A 19,537-nucleotide genomic window follows, 5' to 3' on the forward strand; every position below is an offset into this window, starting at 1 on the left:
CTGATTGACCTGCAGGTTGAAGAAAGGACCGATATTTGTAACGGGATGGAGAGAAGGGAGATAAATTCATGAACTAGTGGAAAGGAAAGTTTACCTCAATAAAATTGGGAGATGTGCAACATCGTAGTGTATGTTCTGTAACCAAGAAGACACAGTGAAACATGCAGTTTTCCTGTATAACAGATGGAGGAATGAACGAAACGAGGCCAGAATTTCTGATCAGCATCATTGATTATATGCTGCAAAATGTAAACAAGTTGACAGATTTGCTTCAGAGATGCTGCGGACCAAGGAAATCGAGGAGCGTCAGAGGAGTTTTTAGAATAGGGAAGGGTGGATAGCCCCAGTTGTGAGGGCTGGCATGTTTAGGTGTGTAAGTTTCAATGATCGGCTGGGAACTCCAGGGGAGCATTATGTTTTAAAATGAATGTTGAAAAACCCAATGCTGTGTCTGGCCATGGCGTCAAACAGGCAAATGATAATGGATCCAACCTGCCATTCCAGACATACAGCTGGTATGTGGGGAGGCTCGTCGATGAAATAGACACTCCTCTGGTTCAAGCTGTAGCTGAAAGTTGGATTGAACTAGGGGGGGCCGAGGGCCGAGAAGTAAAAAAAAAAAGGGTTGACCATTTCTGAGATGTGTGGTTAATTAAAACCCAATCACAGAGGAACACCGATATCCACGATCTAGTATTCAAATCTGTATAAAATTAACTGCCTTTACTAGGATTTGAACATTGGAACTCTCGACTTTGAAATAAGCTGATCTGCAAAGACACGCTCACCACTAGACCAAGCTAGTGGGTTCAACCTCAATCTTAGAGGTACATAAATAATACTAATACTGTATAATTACTTTACTTTCCAACTTCTTTATTTCTGATATTTTGGGGAGCTTTACAACCTTAATCCTTAGCTGGTAAACTAGATTTTGCAAACTCATAAAATTACCCCTTTGTAAACTAAATTGTCCTTTGTTTACCCATTTTTTTAACTGCAACTCTAGTATTCATTAATAACAAAAATGCTAATAGCATGTAGTGAACTGAATCCAGCATTAGCTGCAGGCATTTTATTATACTTCAATCATACCATTCAATTTCCAGGATACAATTCACTAACAATTTTTTTTTAATCTTGTTTACTTTTTAATTTAATTTCTCTCCCCATTTTATAACGTATTCCTAACTTCAGCAGCAATATTTACTTGTTAGTACTCAAGCTTAGTAAATGTCATTAACTCAACCGCAATAACGAAAGTAAAATGTAACAGAAATTTTAGGAAAATGTTTTTAATACTTAAAAAAATTTCATTGTGAACAGGTTTTATTCCTTAAAAACACCATAAATATGAATTAATTATAATTTTAATTCTATGAATAATTCTTATAAGTTACAATAAAATGTATAAGTTATTTTTAATATATTAACAATAAAAATAATAAAATATGTAATATAAAGGTCTCAATTTTTTTAAATAAAATACAATACATTATATATATTAAAAAAAAAACAATATCAATGTAAATAAGGTTTCATTGGCATAAGAAATTTTATATTAGATTGGAAATAATCCTTTTTGTGACACATCAAATCATACAATATAATTAATCAATTTTCTGAAGGACTAACACATAATATTGTCAACACCTAATTATCTCTTATCAAATATCTCTAAGGAATTTATAAAAAATTTTCTCCCCTTAGAATAGTTTAGTTTTTTCTTCTTTCTTGATTCATCGCTTAAAATATAATTATATAATATATTGTTATAATAGATAATATTATAAATAATTAATTAGATTATATTATAAATAATTAATTATTGCTTAAAATATAATTAAATATAACGTGTATACATTATATTTTTGAAATAAACATGATAAGATTATAGAAGAGGCCATACAATTTTATAAATTGTACAGTTTATAAATTATAATTATTTATACAGTTTATAAATTCAATAGTTTTATTAATTACCAGCATAAGTCTGTTTTCATTTAGCTTTATTGCCCGAGATGATCTATTTATAGGCTTACCAGTCGTCCCGCTTTGATGATGAGGTCCCAGCATCCCAGCCAATTTGTCATTTTGTCCCAGTTACTTGATAAAATTTTAATTATACAATATATATTTTAAATATAATTTTATGTATATAATATCATTTTAAATGTACAAGAAATAAATATAGTGTAACCTCAGGCAAAATTGCAATTTGACAACTAAAATATCCCCTCTGTTGCCAATCTAAATATTTTGTATCTAAATCAAAGTACTTTTAATGATGTCTATACCTAATTCAGTTAGCTTGTAGAATTCAAGACTGCGCACATAAGTGGTTAGAAGGCTGATTCACAAGCATCTCCTGAAAATCCTGGTATACATAAAAGATTCTATAAAACATTACTATTCACCAACGACACGCTATTATATTTCACAAAAATTATAAATATATTTTAAATTTAAATAATGACATAATAAAAGATCAATATATATTCATTAAAATATTTTGTTAAAAATAGTTTATTGTTACGTAGTTTCCTTGAGTTTTTTTAAGAGTTTCAAAATTGTTAATTGTCCAACTAACAATAAAAGTTAACTAATATTTTACTGACTCCTGAAAGAAGGCAGCAACTTTTTCAGTAGTTGTTATGGGTGTAGGTCAGGACTTAAATGGCCATATCAACATCACTCAATGTTCTGATGAAAGCTATGGAAAACTAGAATTGTTTTTTCCCCAAGAATAATTAACTCGGCTTCAAATAAAGGGCAGGCAGGTAGGTTTCATAGTAAACAAGAAGATAGGGAAGAGAATAGAGTATTTCAAAATGCATAGCGATAGAATCATTGTAAGGATAAAGTCAAAACCTAAGCCGACAACGATCGGTTATATATATATGACTACAAGTCCCTTGAGATGATGAGGTAGAGTGTACATACGAGGAAATATGTGATATATGAGTGTATATACATAGTTGGAGACTGGAATGCTAGTGTTGACACACTAAAATTTTTAAATGCAAAGGATAAGATTACACATCATTTTTAAAACACATTGTTCAAAAAACTTTTTACAACACAAAAAGATAGTGATAAATCATATTTTATTTATTTAATGTGTTAAAAGATTCAAAACCACGATTCAAACTTAAAACCTGAATGTAGACACATATCTACCATTCCCACCATGTAGGTTGGACAAAGTGGGGAGCTTTAATTTGGTTTTATTTATCATAACTAGTACAAAATAAACAATAAATTTTCATCTGATCACACTAAAATAAAATCACAATTAGTTTTTACAAAAAGAATGGTGTTTTAAATAAAAATCAACCTGTTTTCTGTGGAACACTGTTTATTAAATTTCTTACATTGTACATATGTTAAAAATTTATTTTTAATTTTACTATATATATATATATATAAAATTTTTTAAATTATCTTTTCCAGTTATCCAGATCTGGCCTTGCAAAGGTTCATCTAGATAATTGGTGTTCCAATGTATGCAAAATCTAACACCTTTACCACTTCATTTTCAAATTATACAGTTTTTGATTTAACCGAGTTGGTCTCTTCAATTGCTAAAGGATCTTTTGGAATATCACCATTAATCGTATCAACCGGTTCCTCTTTCAGTTGTACTAAATCTACTTGCTGAAACACAGAACAAAAAAATGAATGCTACAAAGTAAATGTTTATTATTTTTTGTATAATTTATAAAATAAAAATAATCTATACCTCTAATTCACTCCCCCATCCCCCACCCACACGCACATTAACTATATAGCCACAGTCAAATTATTATTATTATTATTTGGTGACTTTAATGGGCCAGGCTTTGTATGAGAAAACCTAGAAAATGTTTGTTAGGCCAAATTTAATCATCCAAATTCAAACGTTAAAAATGCACTCACCTTACAGATTTTTTCTACATATTGTAATCTTTTACAATCAAATAATTTTTTCAACTGTTGCAGTAATTCTACCGATTCGGTTTTTATAATCTTACAAACATTAGTGTTAATATTATTTTTATGGTGAAATTTCTGTGACAAATATAATTTACCTTTAGAAATAACGCTACCTAAGATTTTAAATTCTAATCTTATATCTAATGAATACATACCAGATTATAAAAATATAAATTTTGTAAGATTCAACATTTAATGAATGATAGTTTGACCCTAAATATGTATTTATTTTTTATGTTGTCATATAAGCTTCAAGCTTGTGTGTTGAATATCGAAATGGAATTTTATAGCGTATGAAACATGTCGTGCCTCACCGGAATTTTATATTGATCATGATATAGAAATCTTTGCTGAAGAGTTGCAGCTATGTATACAGTGGTCACTATGAACGATGGTGCTTGTGTTTAAACTATTGCATCTTAGTTAAAAAAAAAAATATCACACAATAAAAATGAAGGTATCAGAATATATTAAAGGGTTATATGGAGGAAATTAATTAGAAACTAGTGTTATAGAGGAAGAAGAGGAGATCGAAGAGGATGAAAAGGAAGATACAATACTGAGATCTGTATTTAAGAGAGCATTAAAAGATCTGAATGGCAGAAAGGCTCCTGGGATAGACAGGATACCTGCAGAATTACTGCGCAGTACAGTGGGGAAGTGATAAGATAGATTATACAAACTGGTGTGTAATATTTACGAAAAAGGGGAAGTTCTGTCAGACTTCAAAAAGTGTTATTGTCATGATACCAAAGAAAGGAGGAGCAGATAAATGTGAAGAATGCAGAACAATTAGCTTAATTATTGATGCATCAAAAATCTTAACTAGAATTCTGCACAGAAGAACTGAGGCAAGAGAGGAAAAAGTGTTAGGAAAAGACCAATTTGGTTTCAGGGAATGTATAGGGACAAGGGAAGCAATTTTAGCACTCAGATTAATAAGAGAAAGAAGACTAAAGGAAAACAAACCAACATAGTTGGCACTTATAGACTTAGAAAAGGCAACTGCCAATAGCAATGATAACATAACTGGAATAAAATATTTAGAATTTAAAAGAACAATTGCTAACATTTACAGGAACCAAACTGCAACAGTAATAATCAAAGAATATAAGAAAGAAGCCGTAATAAAAAAGGGAGTCCAACAAGGATGTTCCCTATTCCTGTTACTTTTTAATCTTTTCAAAGAACTAGTAGTTAATGATGTTAAAGAACAATTTAGATCAAGAGTAACAGTGCAAAATGAAAAGATAAAGATTCTACAATTTGCTGATGATATAGTTTAAAGAGTAAATTCTTACAAAGAGTAAAACAGTATTTACAAGAAACAATGAATATGCTATGATGAAGTCCTTCACAAGCACTACCGCATGCAAATAAACAAGAATAAAATGAAAGCAATGAAATATAGTAGAAATAATGTAGATGGACCACTGAGTATAAAAATAGGAAGGGAAAAGATTATGGAGGTAGAAGAATTTTGTAATTTTGAAAGTAGAATTACTAAAGATGGACAAAGCAGGAGCAATATAAAATGCCGAATAGCACAGGCGAAACAAGCTTTCAGTCAGAAACATAATTTCCTTACCTCAAAAATTAATTTAAACGTCAGGAAAACATTTTTGAAAGTATATGTTTGGAGTGTAGCTTTATACGGAAGTGAAACTTGCACAATCGGAGAACCTGAGAAGAAAAGATTAGAAATCCATAGTGCTGTCAGTATTAAGAGATACGAGAAGCTCAATTTTGTTTTCTATTACATGAGGGGGCTAGAATCAAAAAGACTCAGATAATCCAAAATTTGCAATATTTAGTTAGCAGTGGTTTCTTATAATGTTTTAGGCAAGGAATCCAAATTTACTGTTGGTTTGTATCAAAACTCAATCAATCAATAAAATCTATTTTAAAAGTAGGATAATAAAGAAAAGTAAAGAAGTAAAGTTAAGAAAAGGATTTTAAAGGAAAAGTAGGATTTTAAAGTCGTAGTTAATTACAAAAGTCAGATAATCCAATGGATTATGTAGTTTTGATGCTAGCTGCTGTCCCACCAATCAGCTATTTGGAATTCAACATGATTTTGAGGTTATGTTTATTGTTTGCTCTAATGAATGTAATTAGCATTATTCTCTCCCTCTCTCTCTCTCTCTCTCTCTCTCTCTCTCTCTCTCTCTCTCTCTCTCTCCCTCTCTCTCAATATGAAGATGGAACTAAATCTTAGACCAGTTGAAGGTCAGAGAAGTAGATTTTGGAAACCACAAAACTGGAAGAAAAATAAGCCAAAAGTTGCTAGGTAAGATCTAACAACTATGTTTTAAGGTTTTTTTCAACATTATAATCAAACATAAAGTCTCATATTATTTTTTATGGTTTTTACAGTTTTTCTTTTTTTGTTTAGCCTCCAGAACCACCGTCAGGATTACTTCAGAGAATGAATGAGGATGATATGTATGAGTGTAAATGAAGTGTAGTCTTGTATTGTCTCACATCTACCATTTCTGAGATGTGTGGTTAATTGAAACCCAACCACCAAAGAACACCAACATCCACGATTTAGTATTCAAATCCGTATAAAAGTGACTGCCTTTACTAGGATTTGAACCTTAGAATTTTCGACTTTGAAATCAGCTGATTTACGAAGACATGTTCACCACTAAACCAACCTGGTGGATTTATGGTTTTTACCTGATCTTAGTTTACTAAATATCTTAGTTTAGATACTTAACAAAATTATTTCACCTAATGTAATGGAATCCCTAACTTTTATCTAAAAATATAAGATAGGTATAACTACTACATGTAGTTTATGGTACCCTGAATAGCCTAAATACAGATAGTTAATGGCAGAACTTTGTTTGTAATGGCTTAGTATTGTTTGAACTTTTTTATGGGTTTTCTAAAAAAAAAAAGGTTCTCCTAATTAATCTTGCTATAAGACTATCACTCTAACTAAAGCAAAGGCAATAGAGTTTGTTTTTGTTTTAGTTACTCGCACATAATGCTCCACAACACCCTAAAGTGTAACCAGGGGTAGGTTCAGATGTCTGCAACTGAAAATGCGAGATGTATACACTTTTAACTTTTGTAAAAAAGCTATTGCAAAAAAGCTGACAGTGCATAGCAAGCTCATTTCATTTTGAAGCACATTGAAATTCTCAACTGTAAATGAAGGAGACCAGGGCAATCGAAAAAACCAGAAAACCCAACATAATATGAATCTAAAGTTAGAACAATATATTTTAATACTATTTTTTTTTTTTTTAATTATACTTCTTTTTAGTTCTCCCATTTAATTTATGATTTTGTATATTTCTTGAGCACAAATTTACAAAAAATATTTAAAATAATAAAAAGTCAGTCTCTTCTAGCCCGGAACTGTGTAAATTTTTATTTAGTTTGTAAACAGTATTGTTTTGGTTTGCAAACAGATTTTCTTTTTTAATATTTATTAATAAGCACATTCAAACCACAACTTGAAACATTAAGTTTGTTTTTTCTCCTCAAATTTATAAAAATTTTTCTGCTTTTTATTAATTAAAAACAGTCATACATAACAAAAATCCTTATTTTTCTATTGATAAAAAATTCTTTCTTAGTCTTTCTTACTTACATACTGCAGCAAAATGAATATTAAACATATTATGATTTACACCAAAACAGTAAGTATGAGACTGTGCCTCATTACTACCTTATCAAATCTCCTTGTAACTGTACTATCAATTTTCACATCGAAAATCAACTGTTATTGGCGTGATTTCAATTGTTATTTCCCAACTTGTTCGTGTTTTGTTTACATCGTCTTGAAGTGATGTTTTTGTTAAGGCTAAGGAGTTTAGCAATTTTGTAGAAAACATTCTAAATGAAAACAGTAGTGAAAAAAGTGATGTTTCGGATTCAGCAGAGTTGGATGTTATCAATAAATTTTTGGGAGAATAATTGGATTCAAATTTGTCTCGCTGCAAATTTTTGTTGTGTAATGAAAATTTGCAATGAGACAAATTAGCTTCACACAAAATCAAATTTTAAAATTTGCTTCACCAAGCTGTGTTCTGTGCATGGATAACTGGTACACTTCACTGAAATTATACAGAATGGTTCTCGATCAAGGTACTTATGCTGTGGGAACCTTACAAATTAAAGGAAATACACCCCTAAAGATCTGAAGAAAATAAAATTGAAGTGAACTTTCATTTTCTAGTAAAAATTTGTTGTGTGTAAAGTGGCATGACCAGAAGATGGCAACAATGTTGTCCATACTTCATGCTCGAGTAGAGTACCAGGAGGTTATTCCTCAAACAGAAATAAAGAAGCCTAACCCTAAAATAGTATTAATACCTAATGTAATGACTATAATAAAAATATTAGTAGGTGTTGACAAGCAGGACCAAAAGTTATCATCTTTTCCTGTTATGTGAAGTGGCGTGAAAGTACATAAAAAAAACTTTTTTTTATCTTTTAGACTTGTGTTACACAACACCAAACTAATACATAGTATCGATGCTAAAAGAACAACTAAACAACATACAGACAATGTGTGAATTCAGGACCAATTTAGGAGAATAGATTTTGCAAAGTGTTCAGTTACTAGAATGCAATGAAGTGGGGGGCTGGCATCAGCATTCCATGATAATCCACTTCATCTTCAGGCAAAAAATTGGGGGTCACTTTATTCAAAAAATACCTTCTACAAGCAAGGCAAGACCATCAAGGTGTAAATTGTGTAGTGCTCTCAAGGAAGAAGTGAATAGTGTACCGGTCTAGAAACTTGTTTTGAAGAATAACATACAAAAGTAAATTACTAAAACTGTAAATATACTTTGTAAATAATGTAAATAAAGTAGTTTGGAAACAAGTCTAAGTGCTACAAATTATAGTTATTAGAAAGAAAAAAAACCCAGTCCTGTGGGCTGGGAAATTTTAGTTAAACTTGGATGGGAATGGGTTAAATGTTATTACAGTGAACAAATAATTATTTATAACAATGAAGGAATTATTAATTAATTAAAATTTTAAAATCTCCACCGTGAATTGCAAATCAACTGTCTTAATGCAAAGAAAGACTACACAACAAAGGGCTGAATGATTTATATGTGCGGATGTGACTTTTTTGAAAATGTTCACAAACAACAAACTTGCTTATTGTTGATCTATATCTAGATTAGGACCTTCAGATTTGTCTTTTATTATAAGTTCTAATTTGACAAGACATTGACAATATCATGCATTTAGTCCTTCAAACATTAACATAGGTGAAATACAACAATAATAATAAAATTTAGACAAAATGAATTTCACAATGTAATCTGCAGTTGAATAAAATGCTTACCAACACTACAGTTAAATTCATTAATTTAAAACCAAATTTACCTCTATATAGTACAGAATCCTGCTATTGTTAGAATTCATTTAATTTAAACCCACACTCTACAAAATAAGAGAGATCGCTTGCAAAATTAAGTTCTCACTCGATATAAAAAATATATGCGTTGCAAAGTTTCTTGTAAAGAAAAGTTCTAGTAATTCAATAAGAAAAAAATATGCAAGCAATATTTACATAATAAATACATTATCTGTAATTAAAATGAACTAAACAGCCAGTAAAGTGAATAAAGCTAGTTACTACTGAGTAGTTTTAGCAATTAGTCAAAATGATGTAAATAAAAGGATGCTAAAACTACACACTAGTAAATAGTCTAACTTAGAATCACTTGGATAAACTTCTAGTTAGTAAGTAATTATAACTAGTTATTACATTTTCAATGAATCACACACATGTATACTGAAACATTCTGAAATGTTATGTCACTTTTGGTTGGTTGCTGCTTGACATGAAATAATCTTAATTTCATATCATTTACATTGTCGTCTTCAGTAAAGAAATGTCACAAATTGATATTTTACAGTAATTTCAAAATGTAATCTTCACCAAATGAAAAGGTAGAAGACAAAAGATAGATAGGGATTTGTTTGTAAAATTACTAAAAAATAAAATAGTATTCAGAAAGTGTAAGTTCCCAGGAGTGTGATATCGTCAAAGAAACAAACCTGGGAAATAGATCTATGCTACATGCATTTGGTAAAACTGGCAAAATTATAGAGATAAAAACTTTAAATAATATGAAATCTGCCATAAAGAACATCAAAATTAAAACAAATGAAAATCTGATGTTTTAGTAAAGTTCTGGGATGTTTGTTAGCTGTCTCGATGAAATAGCAGCACCGTATGTTTCACTTTTTATGGCAATAATTCAATTAAAAATTTTTTCCAAAATTTTTAAAATGCAGTTACACCTAATCCAGTTTTCTTCATTCACTGTACACTTTCCTGTTACATATATTAAAGAACATCACCGTCACTGTTATTAAAAAAAAAACAAGCATTTGTTCTTCTGATCTAGTTGTTACTTAATTTAAAATCAAGTAAGGAATTTTTGTTCACTTTGTTTTTTAAACAGTTCCTATAAAAATTTGGTAAAACAAAGTTGATATAATATCAACATGTAGCAGCACAAGCTCAGTTTCTAAAATGGCATCTATGCAACAGAAAGCATGCTCATTCTTAGAGTATGAGAAATGTTTAGCCGAAAACATTCTAAAACGGTATTGACAGTTTAAAAACACTGGTTGTTTGTGCAAAGGTAAAAACACCGGACACCTAAGCATTTTGGATAAAACAGTGGAGAGAGTCAGGGTGAGTTTCATTCATAGTCTAAAGAAGTCAACTCAACACATTAGTAGTAAACTTGATATTCCACAGCCAACTGTCTGGAAGATTTTGCGAACTCTAATACAACTAAAACCGTACCATATAAAGTTATTATAAAAGTTATAATCAAAAGGCCTCAACAAATGATACAAATTTTGTAATGACATGTAGGAAACTATGGAGGATGACGATTTTGTTAACCATCCGGAATTTAGTAACAAGGTGACACTTCACTTGAATGAAAAGGTAAATCACCATAACATCACAATATGAAGTACTGAACAACCCAATTCTGTTGAACGTGAACGTAATTCCCCAAAACTTAATGTGTTTGCTGCAATTTTTGAAACAAAGATGTACGGACCGTTTTTTTCTCAGAGAATACTGTGATGGGTATTTCATACCTCAATATGATGCAGTTATGCTTGTTTCCTCAATTGAAAGATGATTCCAATAGCTTTGTATTCCAACAAGGTGCGGCTCCGCCTCACTGGCATGCTGAAGTACGAGGCTTCTTGAATGAAGAACTCCCACACCGCTGGATTGCGCGATGTACAGATGATGACTTAGTGCTCTTAAAATGGCCTCCTAGATCTCCTTATCTTATAGTTTGTGATTTTTTCCTTCGGGGGGTATGTGAAAGACTGTGTTTATGTGCCGCCACACCTAACAACTTTGGTTAACTACACGCATTACAGTTGCATTTATGATCAACAATAGGGATATGTTAATGCCTATGTAGGCTGAATTGGATTACCACGTAGATGTATGTCGTGTGACAAATGGAAGCCATATCGAACATTTATGACGGCATGACTGAAACGTGGACAGTTACTGTTAATTTTATGTGTACTACTTTTTTAAATGCAGATTTTTAAAATCCAAATGAATCATTTGTAATCACCCTGTATAATTAAATGAATAAATTTACACCCAAAACTTTTTTTAATTACACTAGTAAAATAAACATTCAAACAGGCTACGCACACAATTCTTGAGTTTTATAATAGACTTAACAAAATAATTATGTTTAAAACAACAATTATAATAAATAAGAAAAAAATGTATACTTACACTATATACTCATTAACATGTGAAAAAGAAGAATTGCTCAAACTTATATATTAAAATTTAAACGCAAGGTTCAACATAATTTCCAGGAAACAATCCAGTAATTCCATCCATAACACCTTCCCACCACCCATCATCATTTTTCTTTAATACATATATAACAGCACTCTCATGAAAGCTAAGTTCATCTTCTTTATCAGCATAGTAATCATAAATTGCCACCACTGTAAAAAAAAAAAAATATTAATAAGATAAGGAGATTTATTCTTTACAGATTTCACAGTATTTAAACAATTTTTGCATACAGTCTACAACTTACTTACGCAAAGTATTCTTTAGCAAGAACAAATACAAAAGTTAAATTGGCTATACACAAAATCATGAAATTAAATGTGTAACATTACAAACTAAACACATATCACGTCATAAAATACAAATAATGATAGCATAAAAGTTTAGAGAGAACTTATATTATCATCAGAAACTGCTTACAGTTACATCATTTCACTGTTGAGCAACTTAAATCATAAATTAAGGAGATGTAGCATATTTATGTATAATGAAATAACTTTATTAGCAATAGGTTGAAAAATATATATTTCTTAAAATTATTTTACTCTAATGTAGCTTCCGCTGATAATGGGTTCAACTACAAAGAAAGAAGATATGGTATTTTCTTACTATTATTTTATTCATCTCATCTCATAAAATGCATATCAAAAAAGAAGACCGATTACTTCTCAATAATGAATTAGATAAGACTAGGTCAGTTGAACAAGCAAAATTTCCAGCCACTTCTAGTTTAATAAACAGTTACTGTACTACTAAGTTACTAATAATAAGGATTACCTTATTATTATAAGGTAATCCTCCAAAAGTATCCAGGATACTCGCAGAGATTTTGTTAAAACGGGTATTTTGTTAAATCTTGTTCATGAGGTGAGAAATGACAATAAAACTTATTGTAAAATAGGTTTGCTAGATAACAATACCAACCTTCTACACGCAAAGACATAATTAAGCAAATTTATAAAATTCTTTTATCACAGTCTTGTTAAAAAACTGAATGATTTCAAATAGCAATATTTTCAAAAATCCTACTCTGTCCTGCTTGATCAAACCGTCATGTAATAGTTTTTAATAGAAGCAGCAATTAACAAAATAAACCTTCAAACTTTAAAAAAAAACAAATTTAAATGACAATAAATAGTCGTACTAATTGAAATGTAAAACTAATTAACAAAAATATGACACATAATAATTCTATTAATACTAATATTACACACAATGATCAGATGTCCTACTGTAAGCTAGTTTGTTTTTAGACCAAATGATGATAATTTCATAACTTTGTTTTTTTTTTTGACTCAGATTTAATGTAAAGTTCAAAATTAAACCACGATTCTTTTTTTTAAATTGTAATGTTCATCTTCACGTAGTTAATTTTTAATTTAGGTAGGATACATTTGGTAGGATTTTTACAGCCAAATGTCCCAAATTAAAGATGTGTGAATGCTTACTGTTCATTTATACAAAATGCCTGATATTAATTACCTTAAATGTACATATTAGAAAAGTTATATTGACACATTCAACCCGATGTAAGACAATGGCTATGCATATCAGCTTCAATGAATTACAGTGGCCAATCATCTGCCATCTTGGATTGTATCCTTTTTTATTCATTTGGATAGAGTCCTTCTAATAAGTTTTATTACTACAGAACAATCATCAGTTTCACTGTTGCATTAAAAAAAACTCATTAATGTGAAAAAAATTATATAATTTTTCATATTGTAAATAGTTGAGTTTAACGTATTCATTTTTATTAACAATTTATTTTGATATTTACTCTTCGAAAAAATATTTATGGCACTTAAGTTTAATAATTTACTTCTCACTACTAATACCTTAAAATAAATATTTCATGGCTATATATGACTACACCTGCTCATTCATAAAAAATTAAGCATAAATATAAAAATAAAGACACCGGTTAAGAATACACCACAAAATAAAATACCTTTTTCAATATAATTCTTTGGAACCCAACCGGGTAAATCTGGTTCATAAGAAACAATAGCTAACCCTCGTGAACTAGATGCCGGTTGCCCGAATCTTGGATGCTGATCTTCTTCTGGAAGCGGTGGAGGTGGCAACGGTGGAGAGGATAGTGAAGAATGGTGATGAGGCAACGTATGATGATGATGGTGAGTGGAAGTATGATGAACACCGGAATGTGGCAATGTACTTGTGCTATGTATTGGACGGTTATGATCCATACTTTCAGAGCCGATGCTACTGACTGTACTCGCTGGAACACCTGAATTATTGCTTAATGTCAATGGAGAAGGTGGTGCTGAAAAATGAATGGTAAACACTAAATTCAGAAAAAATTGAATTATACAATCAACAAACAAAAGATTAACGTAGTTATTGGAACACAAATCAACACTAACTTTCCTTCACTACTAACATGGCTAGAAAAAAAGGTGTGTGTCTGACTATTTTATAACTATATTTTAACTATTTTTGGGCAATCAAACTGATTTTTGTTGAATTCTTTAGTACTAAATACAAAAGGAGCACGGAGGCAATATAATTATACGAAAGCAATGGATTTATGTGTTATTTATAACATTAAATCCATCAATTGGAAATTCTACCGACATCCTTAATGGATCCAATCCAGTTATTTCTGCTTTGTGGCTATAATTTTTAGTTGTGTCTAGTAATAGGAAAAAGGTTATACTTAAAACCAGCCTATGAGGCTCAATGGAATAAAAATGCTGAAGAAAAAAGATGTCCATATATATGGAGGCCACTTGAATGCAGCTGCAACTGTCTACAATGGGTATCTCTCCTTATAGATAATAAATAAATAAATAAAATAACCTCACTGTGTCTTAATGTTTTCAAGAAAAAGATAACATTATAGCATGAGTTTGACCCACCAAAGATAAGAAAAAATTACAATAAATAAAATATGTTTGACCGATCAAACCAAAACAAATATACAGTAGATAACAATTTTTTTGCAAAAAACAAAACTTTACCAATATATAATCTATTTTTCAAATCTCAAAATATTTTAGATACGACACATGAGAAGTTATTTTAAGTTTTATCTTATCGACTCCAGAATGTAATGTATACTCTGTGAAGAAGTATCAAAATTATCTTTCAAACAAAAGATTAGAAGCCTTAATAAATATTTCATAAAGCATTCTAGAGAAAACAAATCATGAAGATAAAACAGTTTTACAACTTGCTTCAACTAGATGATTTATAATTGTCATAGATAACCCATAAAGATGATATGTGATTTGGTATATTACAAATTACTGAATTTATTGGATGTAATCAATGTTCTCATGTTTACACCTACAGTTAAATTTTGAGCTTGTTTTATTTACATTATATTTTGTAGGCATTTTTCCATCTACACTGGAGTCCAGAGGCATTCAATGCAGGAAACAGCTTTATCCACACTTCTGACCCTCTACACAACAGCTAGTCAATAAACCATAAAGATAATCTCATTCTTTCTCTAAACAACTTTTTCCTTAAGATATGTTTGTTATGCTAGGTTTATGCATAATCAGGCAGATGTAATCAACTTGACACAAGATATTAATCGAAAAATGGTATAGACATTCTCAATAAAAATGAGATACTATGGAGTGATTACAAGCAAAAATTAGTCAACCTGTTTTCCTTGTACACAGAACTGAATGTACTAAATGTATTTTATTTTTTTTTTTTATTTTTTTTTTTTTGTCTTCAGTCATTTGACTGGTTTGATGCAGCTCTCCAAGATTCCCTATCAAGTGCCAGTCGTTTCATTTCAGTATACCCTCTACATCCTACATCCCCAACAATTTGTTTTTCATACTCCAAACGTGGCCTGCCTACACAATTTCTCCCTTCTACCTGTCCTTCCAATATTAAAGCGACTATTCCAGGATGCCTTAGTATGTGGCCTATAAATTTGTCTCTTCTTTTAACTATATTTTTTCCAAATGCTTCTTTCTTCATCTATTTGCCGCAATACCTCTTCATTTGTCACTTTATCCACCCATCTGATGTTTAACATTCTCCTATAGCACCGCATTTCAAAAGCTTCTAATCTTTTCTTCTCAGATACTCCGATCGTCCAAGTTTCACTTCCATATAAAGCGCCACTCCAAACATACACTTTCAAAAATTTTTTCCTGACATTTAAATTAATTTTTGATGTAAACAAATTATATTTCTTACTGAAGGCTCGTTTAGCTTGTGCTATTCGGAACTTTATATCGCTCCTGCTTCGTCCATCTTTAGTAATTCTACTTCCCAAATAACAAAATTCTTCTACCTCCATAATCTCTTCTCCTCCTATTTTCACATTCAGCGGTCCATCTTTGTTATTTCTACTACATTTCAGTACTTTTGTTTTGTTCTTGTTTATTTTCATGCGATAGTTCTTGCGTAGGACTTCATCTATGCCGTTCATTGTTTCTTCTAAATCCTTTTTACTCTCGGCTAGAATTACTATATCATCAGCAAATCGTAGCATCTTTATCTTTTCACCTTGTACTGTTACTCCGAATCTAAATTGTTCTTTAACATCATTAACTGCTAGTTCCATGTAAAGATTAAAAAGTAACGGAGATAGGGAACATCCTTGTCGGACTCCCTTTCTTATTACGGCTTCTTTCTTATGTTCTTCAATTGTTACTGTTGCTGTTTGGTTCCTGTACATGTTAGCAATTGTTCTTCTATCTCTGTATTTGAACCCTAATTTTTTTTAAATGCTGAACATTTTATTCCAGTCTACGTTATCGAATGCCTTTTCTAGGTCTATAAACGCCAAGTATGTCAGTTTGTTTTTCTTTAATCTTCCTTCTACTATTAATCTGAGGCATAAAATTGCTTCCCTTGTCCCTATACTTTTCCTGAAACCAAATTGGTCTTCTCCTAACACTTCTTCCACTCTCCTCTCAATTCTTCTGTATAAAATTCTAGTAAAGATTTTTGATGCATGACTAGTTAAACTAATTGTTCTGTATTCTTCACATTTATCTGCCCCTGCTTTCTTTGGTATCATGACTATAACACTTTTTTTGAAGTCTGACGGAAATTCCCCTTTTTCATAAATATTATGTATTTTATAACATACCAAATCCAATGAAATACAGATTATATTAAAACTTACTGCCACTCTCACCTTGATCACCACACGAACTAGGACTAATTAAAGAATATTAATGCTTTCAGAAAAAATAATTCTGATGGTATTCCTGTTCTTTACATGCATTTTCATTTACAACTATAACAAAAAAATTGGAGACAGTGTAAAGCAACAAATCAGTGCACCCTTTCTATGGGCTATAATTAAATATGTATGTATAGTTTAATAAAATATCTGGTAACATGTATTAGTAGGTGTGGAAAAGTTTAAATAAAACAGACTTAGCAAGTCCTACAACACAAAGCTTGAAATTCGAATCCTATTTTCAACAAGTGTTAAGCAGGATATCTTAACATAAATTGTAAAAATAGTATAAATATATTATAAATTACTTTAAAAAGATATAACAAGTATTAAAATAATATCTAAAGTATTAAGCATACATCAAAACTAAGAAGAGTTGTACAGATTCAATAATTGTACATATCTACTTTATAATTTTTTTTACATAGTCTATATTAATTTAAAAGATCTGGGATGTAAGATTGTCAGTTTCTATCTGAAATGTTTAATTAATTTAAATTAATCACCCCACTTGTACTCGCTTCACATTAACGTAGTTTTTCAGGAACAAATCCACACACTACAATTTGAGAAATCTCTGGAAATTCCACGGCAAGAACATAATTCATGAAGCATCAATTACCTTAAACTTCTACATTTACTTCTTTGACAAGGTTAACGTACATCTCCTTGGAGGTCCTGGGTTCAAATATCGGTCAGGCATGGCACTTTCAAACACTATAAAAATTGCAGTTTCATCTAATCCTCTGAAGCAATACCTAACAGTGGTCCTGGAGATGTAAAAAAAGGCTTTAGACTAAGTCTCCTACTCATTTTCTAAACTATCAACATTTTTACAACTGCCATTAACCCTTGTAATATCAGTGACTTAGTTTATACCTTTATTCATTACTTTTGACCTGCAATGTCACACTGGATATCAAAAAAATTTAAAATTATTTTGCATCAAAAAATCAAAATACAGATAGATTAGACTTCTTAACAGGCAGGAATATTTTACAATCACAAATGATCAATATTCAATCTGTCACAGAAAAACTATAACAAACAACTGATCAAACAAATGTTCAACAATTATGTACTGTTCTCTGCTATATTGATTGTCTCTCTACTCAGTATCTAACTCTTACTTTTGATTCGATATCATATAACTTAATAAAATCAATCTAATTTATCAAATCATATTCTGGCAATGGAGCTCAGAAAATATGCTCTAATCAAAAAATTAGATCATACTTAATTAAATGAGGGCATTCAATTGTTGATACAAAAATTATTTTACAAGAATTATATTAACAAACAAATTAGCAGTAATCAATATTATGAACTTAAAAACAATTTTTATTCCTTGAAAATATAAAGTTAGAAACATCAGTGGTAATATCAAATATAGAATATATGAAAATATTTCTGTAAGAATGCATCAGAAAAGGCAAAAATACATATTTAGACTTGATTTAACATTAACTGCACAATATAGGGTATTAAAGCACTAATCTTTTTTTTTTCCCCGTGTATAACATAATATTTTTCATTAGGGTAAATTAATTACCATAAAATTTAAAAATACATACGTGGCATTGAAGCATGATGATCTAATGTATTATACGAATTTGGTGGTGGAGGAGGTGGTGGAGTTTGTGATAATGGATGAACCATTCCTACTTGTGGTGGCGGGGATGGTGCAGGTGCAGCTGTTGATGCCATTGGCAGTGTACTATATCCAACACCAGTGCGTCTCGGATGACCCAATGGATAATTTGGTGCATAATGACTAGGTACCTACAAATAAAAACCATTAATTATTTCAAACTATAATTTATTTTTTTAATTAATAAAATATTATACCATTTTCTATATTAAATTTTAGTAATATAACAGATAATAATTGTAAATAATAATAACACATTATGCAGAACACTCTTCTTTACCAGTCTGATTGAAATAACATCTAGACACAATATTGACTGGCCGATTAAATTAAGAAATATAACAAACTGGAAACAACATGATATCTTACTAATAAAATATAAATAATTTAAAATAAAAAATGTAGTTTCCTCATAAAATAACTTATTTATACCATTTAGAGTATATTTTTAAACAACACACCATAATAAATTTTTGTTTTTGAGTGAACCAGAAAGGTTATTTTGAAGAAAAGAGTGAAAATACCCTTATTAAATTTTTGCTGTATTACAAATAATGATTAGTTCTTAGTTTAAATGTTGTCTACTTGATGGATGACTAAACTCCTAATATGCTTAATTCTGATTTAGGCAGTTTAAAAGTTGTAACTGTTATGTCTGTCCGTACATAACATTTGCAATCTGTTTTTTGCAGTTTTGGTGGCAAATAAGTAGAACATCTAATTAAATTAAATGAGTAGAACATAAAGATCATGAAAAAGGTTGAAGCTCTTTATGTTCTTGATCTTATAAGTATGCAGCAAATGAAACAATCATGTTGTGAATTTCATAGAAGTCGAGTTAACAGATAAACAAATGGAGGTATCATTCATATAAGCAGAT

The 19,537-nt window shown here is 30.3% G+C and overlaps 1 protein-coding gene across 7 annotated transcripts in view; it reads right to left on the minus strand.

Annotated features, from left to right (window-relative positions):
* Positions 1-19,537, minus strand: part of LOC142319769 (abl interactor 2-like) — a 162,551-nt gene that overhangs the window by 10,544 nt on the left and 132,470 nt on the right. For 5 of the 7 annotated variants that reach the window (XM_075357433.1, XM_075357427.1, XM_075357429.1 and 2 more), the window contains 4 exons: positions 18,581-18,788; positions 13,773-14,108; positions 11,753-11,973; positions 3,347-3,657 (listed from right to left, as the gene is read on the minus strand). In XM_075357433.1, coding sequence (XP_075213548.1) covers positions 11,810-11,973; positions 13,773-14,108; positions 18,581-18,788 — 708 coding nt within the window. In that variant the 3' untranslated portion in view covers positions 3,347-3,657; positions 11,753-11,809. Of the gene's footprint in view, positions 1-3,346; positions 3,658-11,752; positions 11,974-13,772; positions 14,109-18,580; positions 18,789-19,537 lie in introns of those variants that run through there. The other 2 variants (XM_075357428.1, XM_075357432.1) reach the window with 2 other exon arrangements.

Source organism: Lycorma delicatula, chromosome 2 (genome assembly GCF_047948215.1).
Source record: "Lycorma delicatula isolate Av1 chromosome 2, ASM4794821v1, whole genome shotgun sequence".
In the NCBI taxonomy this organism is placed as follows: domain Eukaryota; kingdom Metazoa; phylum Arthropoda; class Insecta; order Hemiptera; family Fulgoridae; genus Lycorma; species Lycorma delicatula.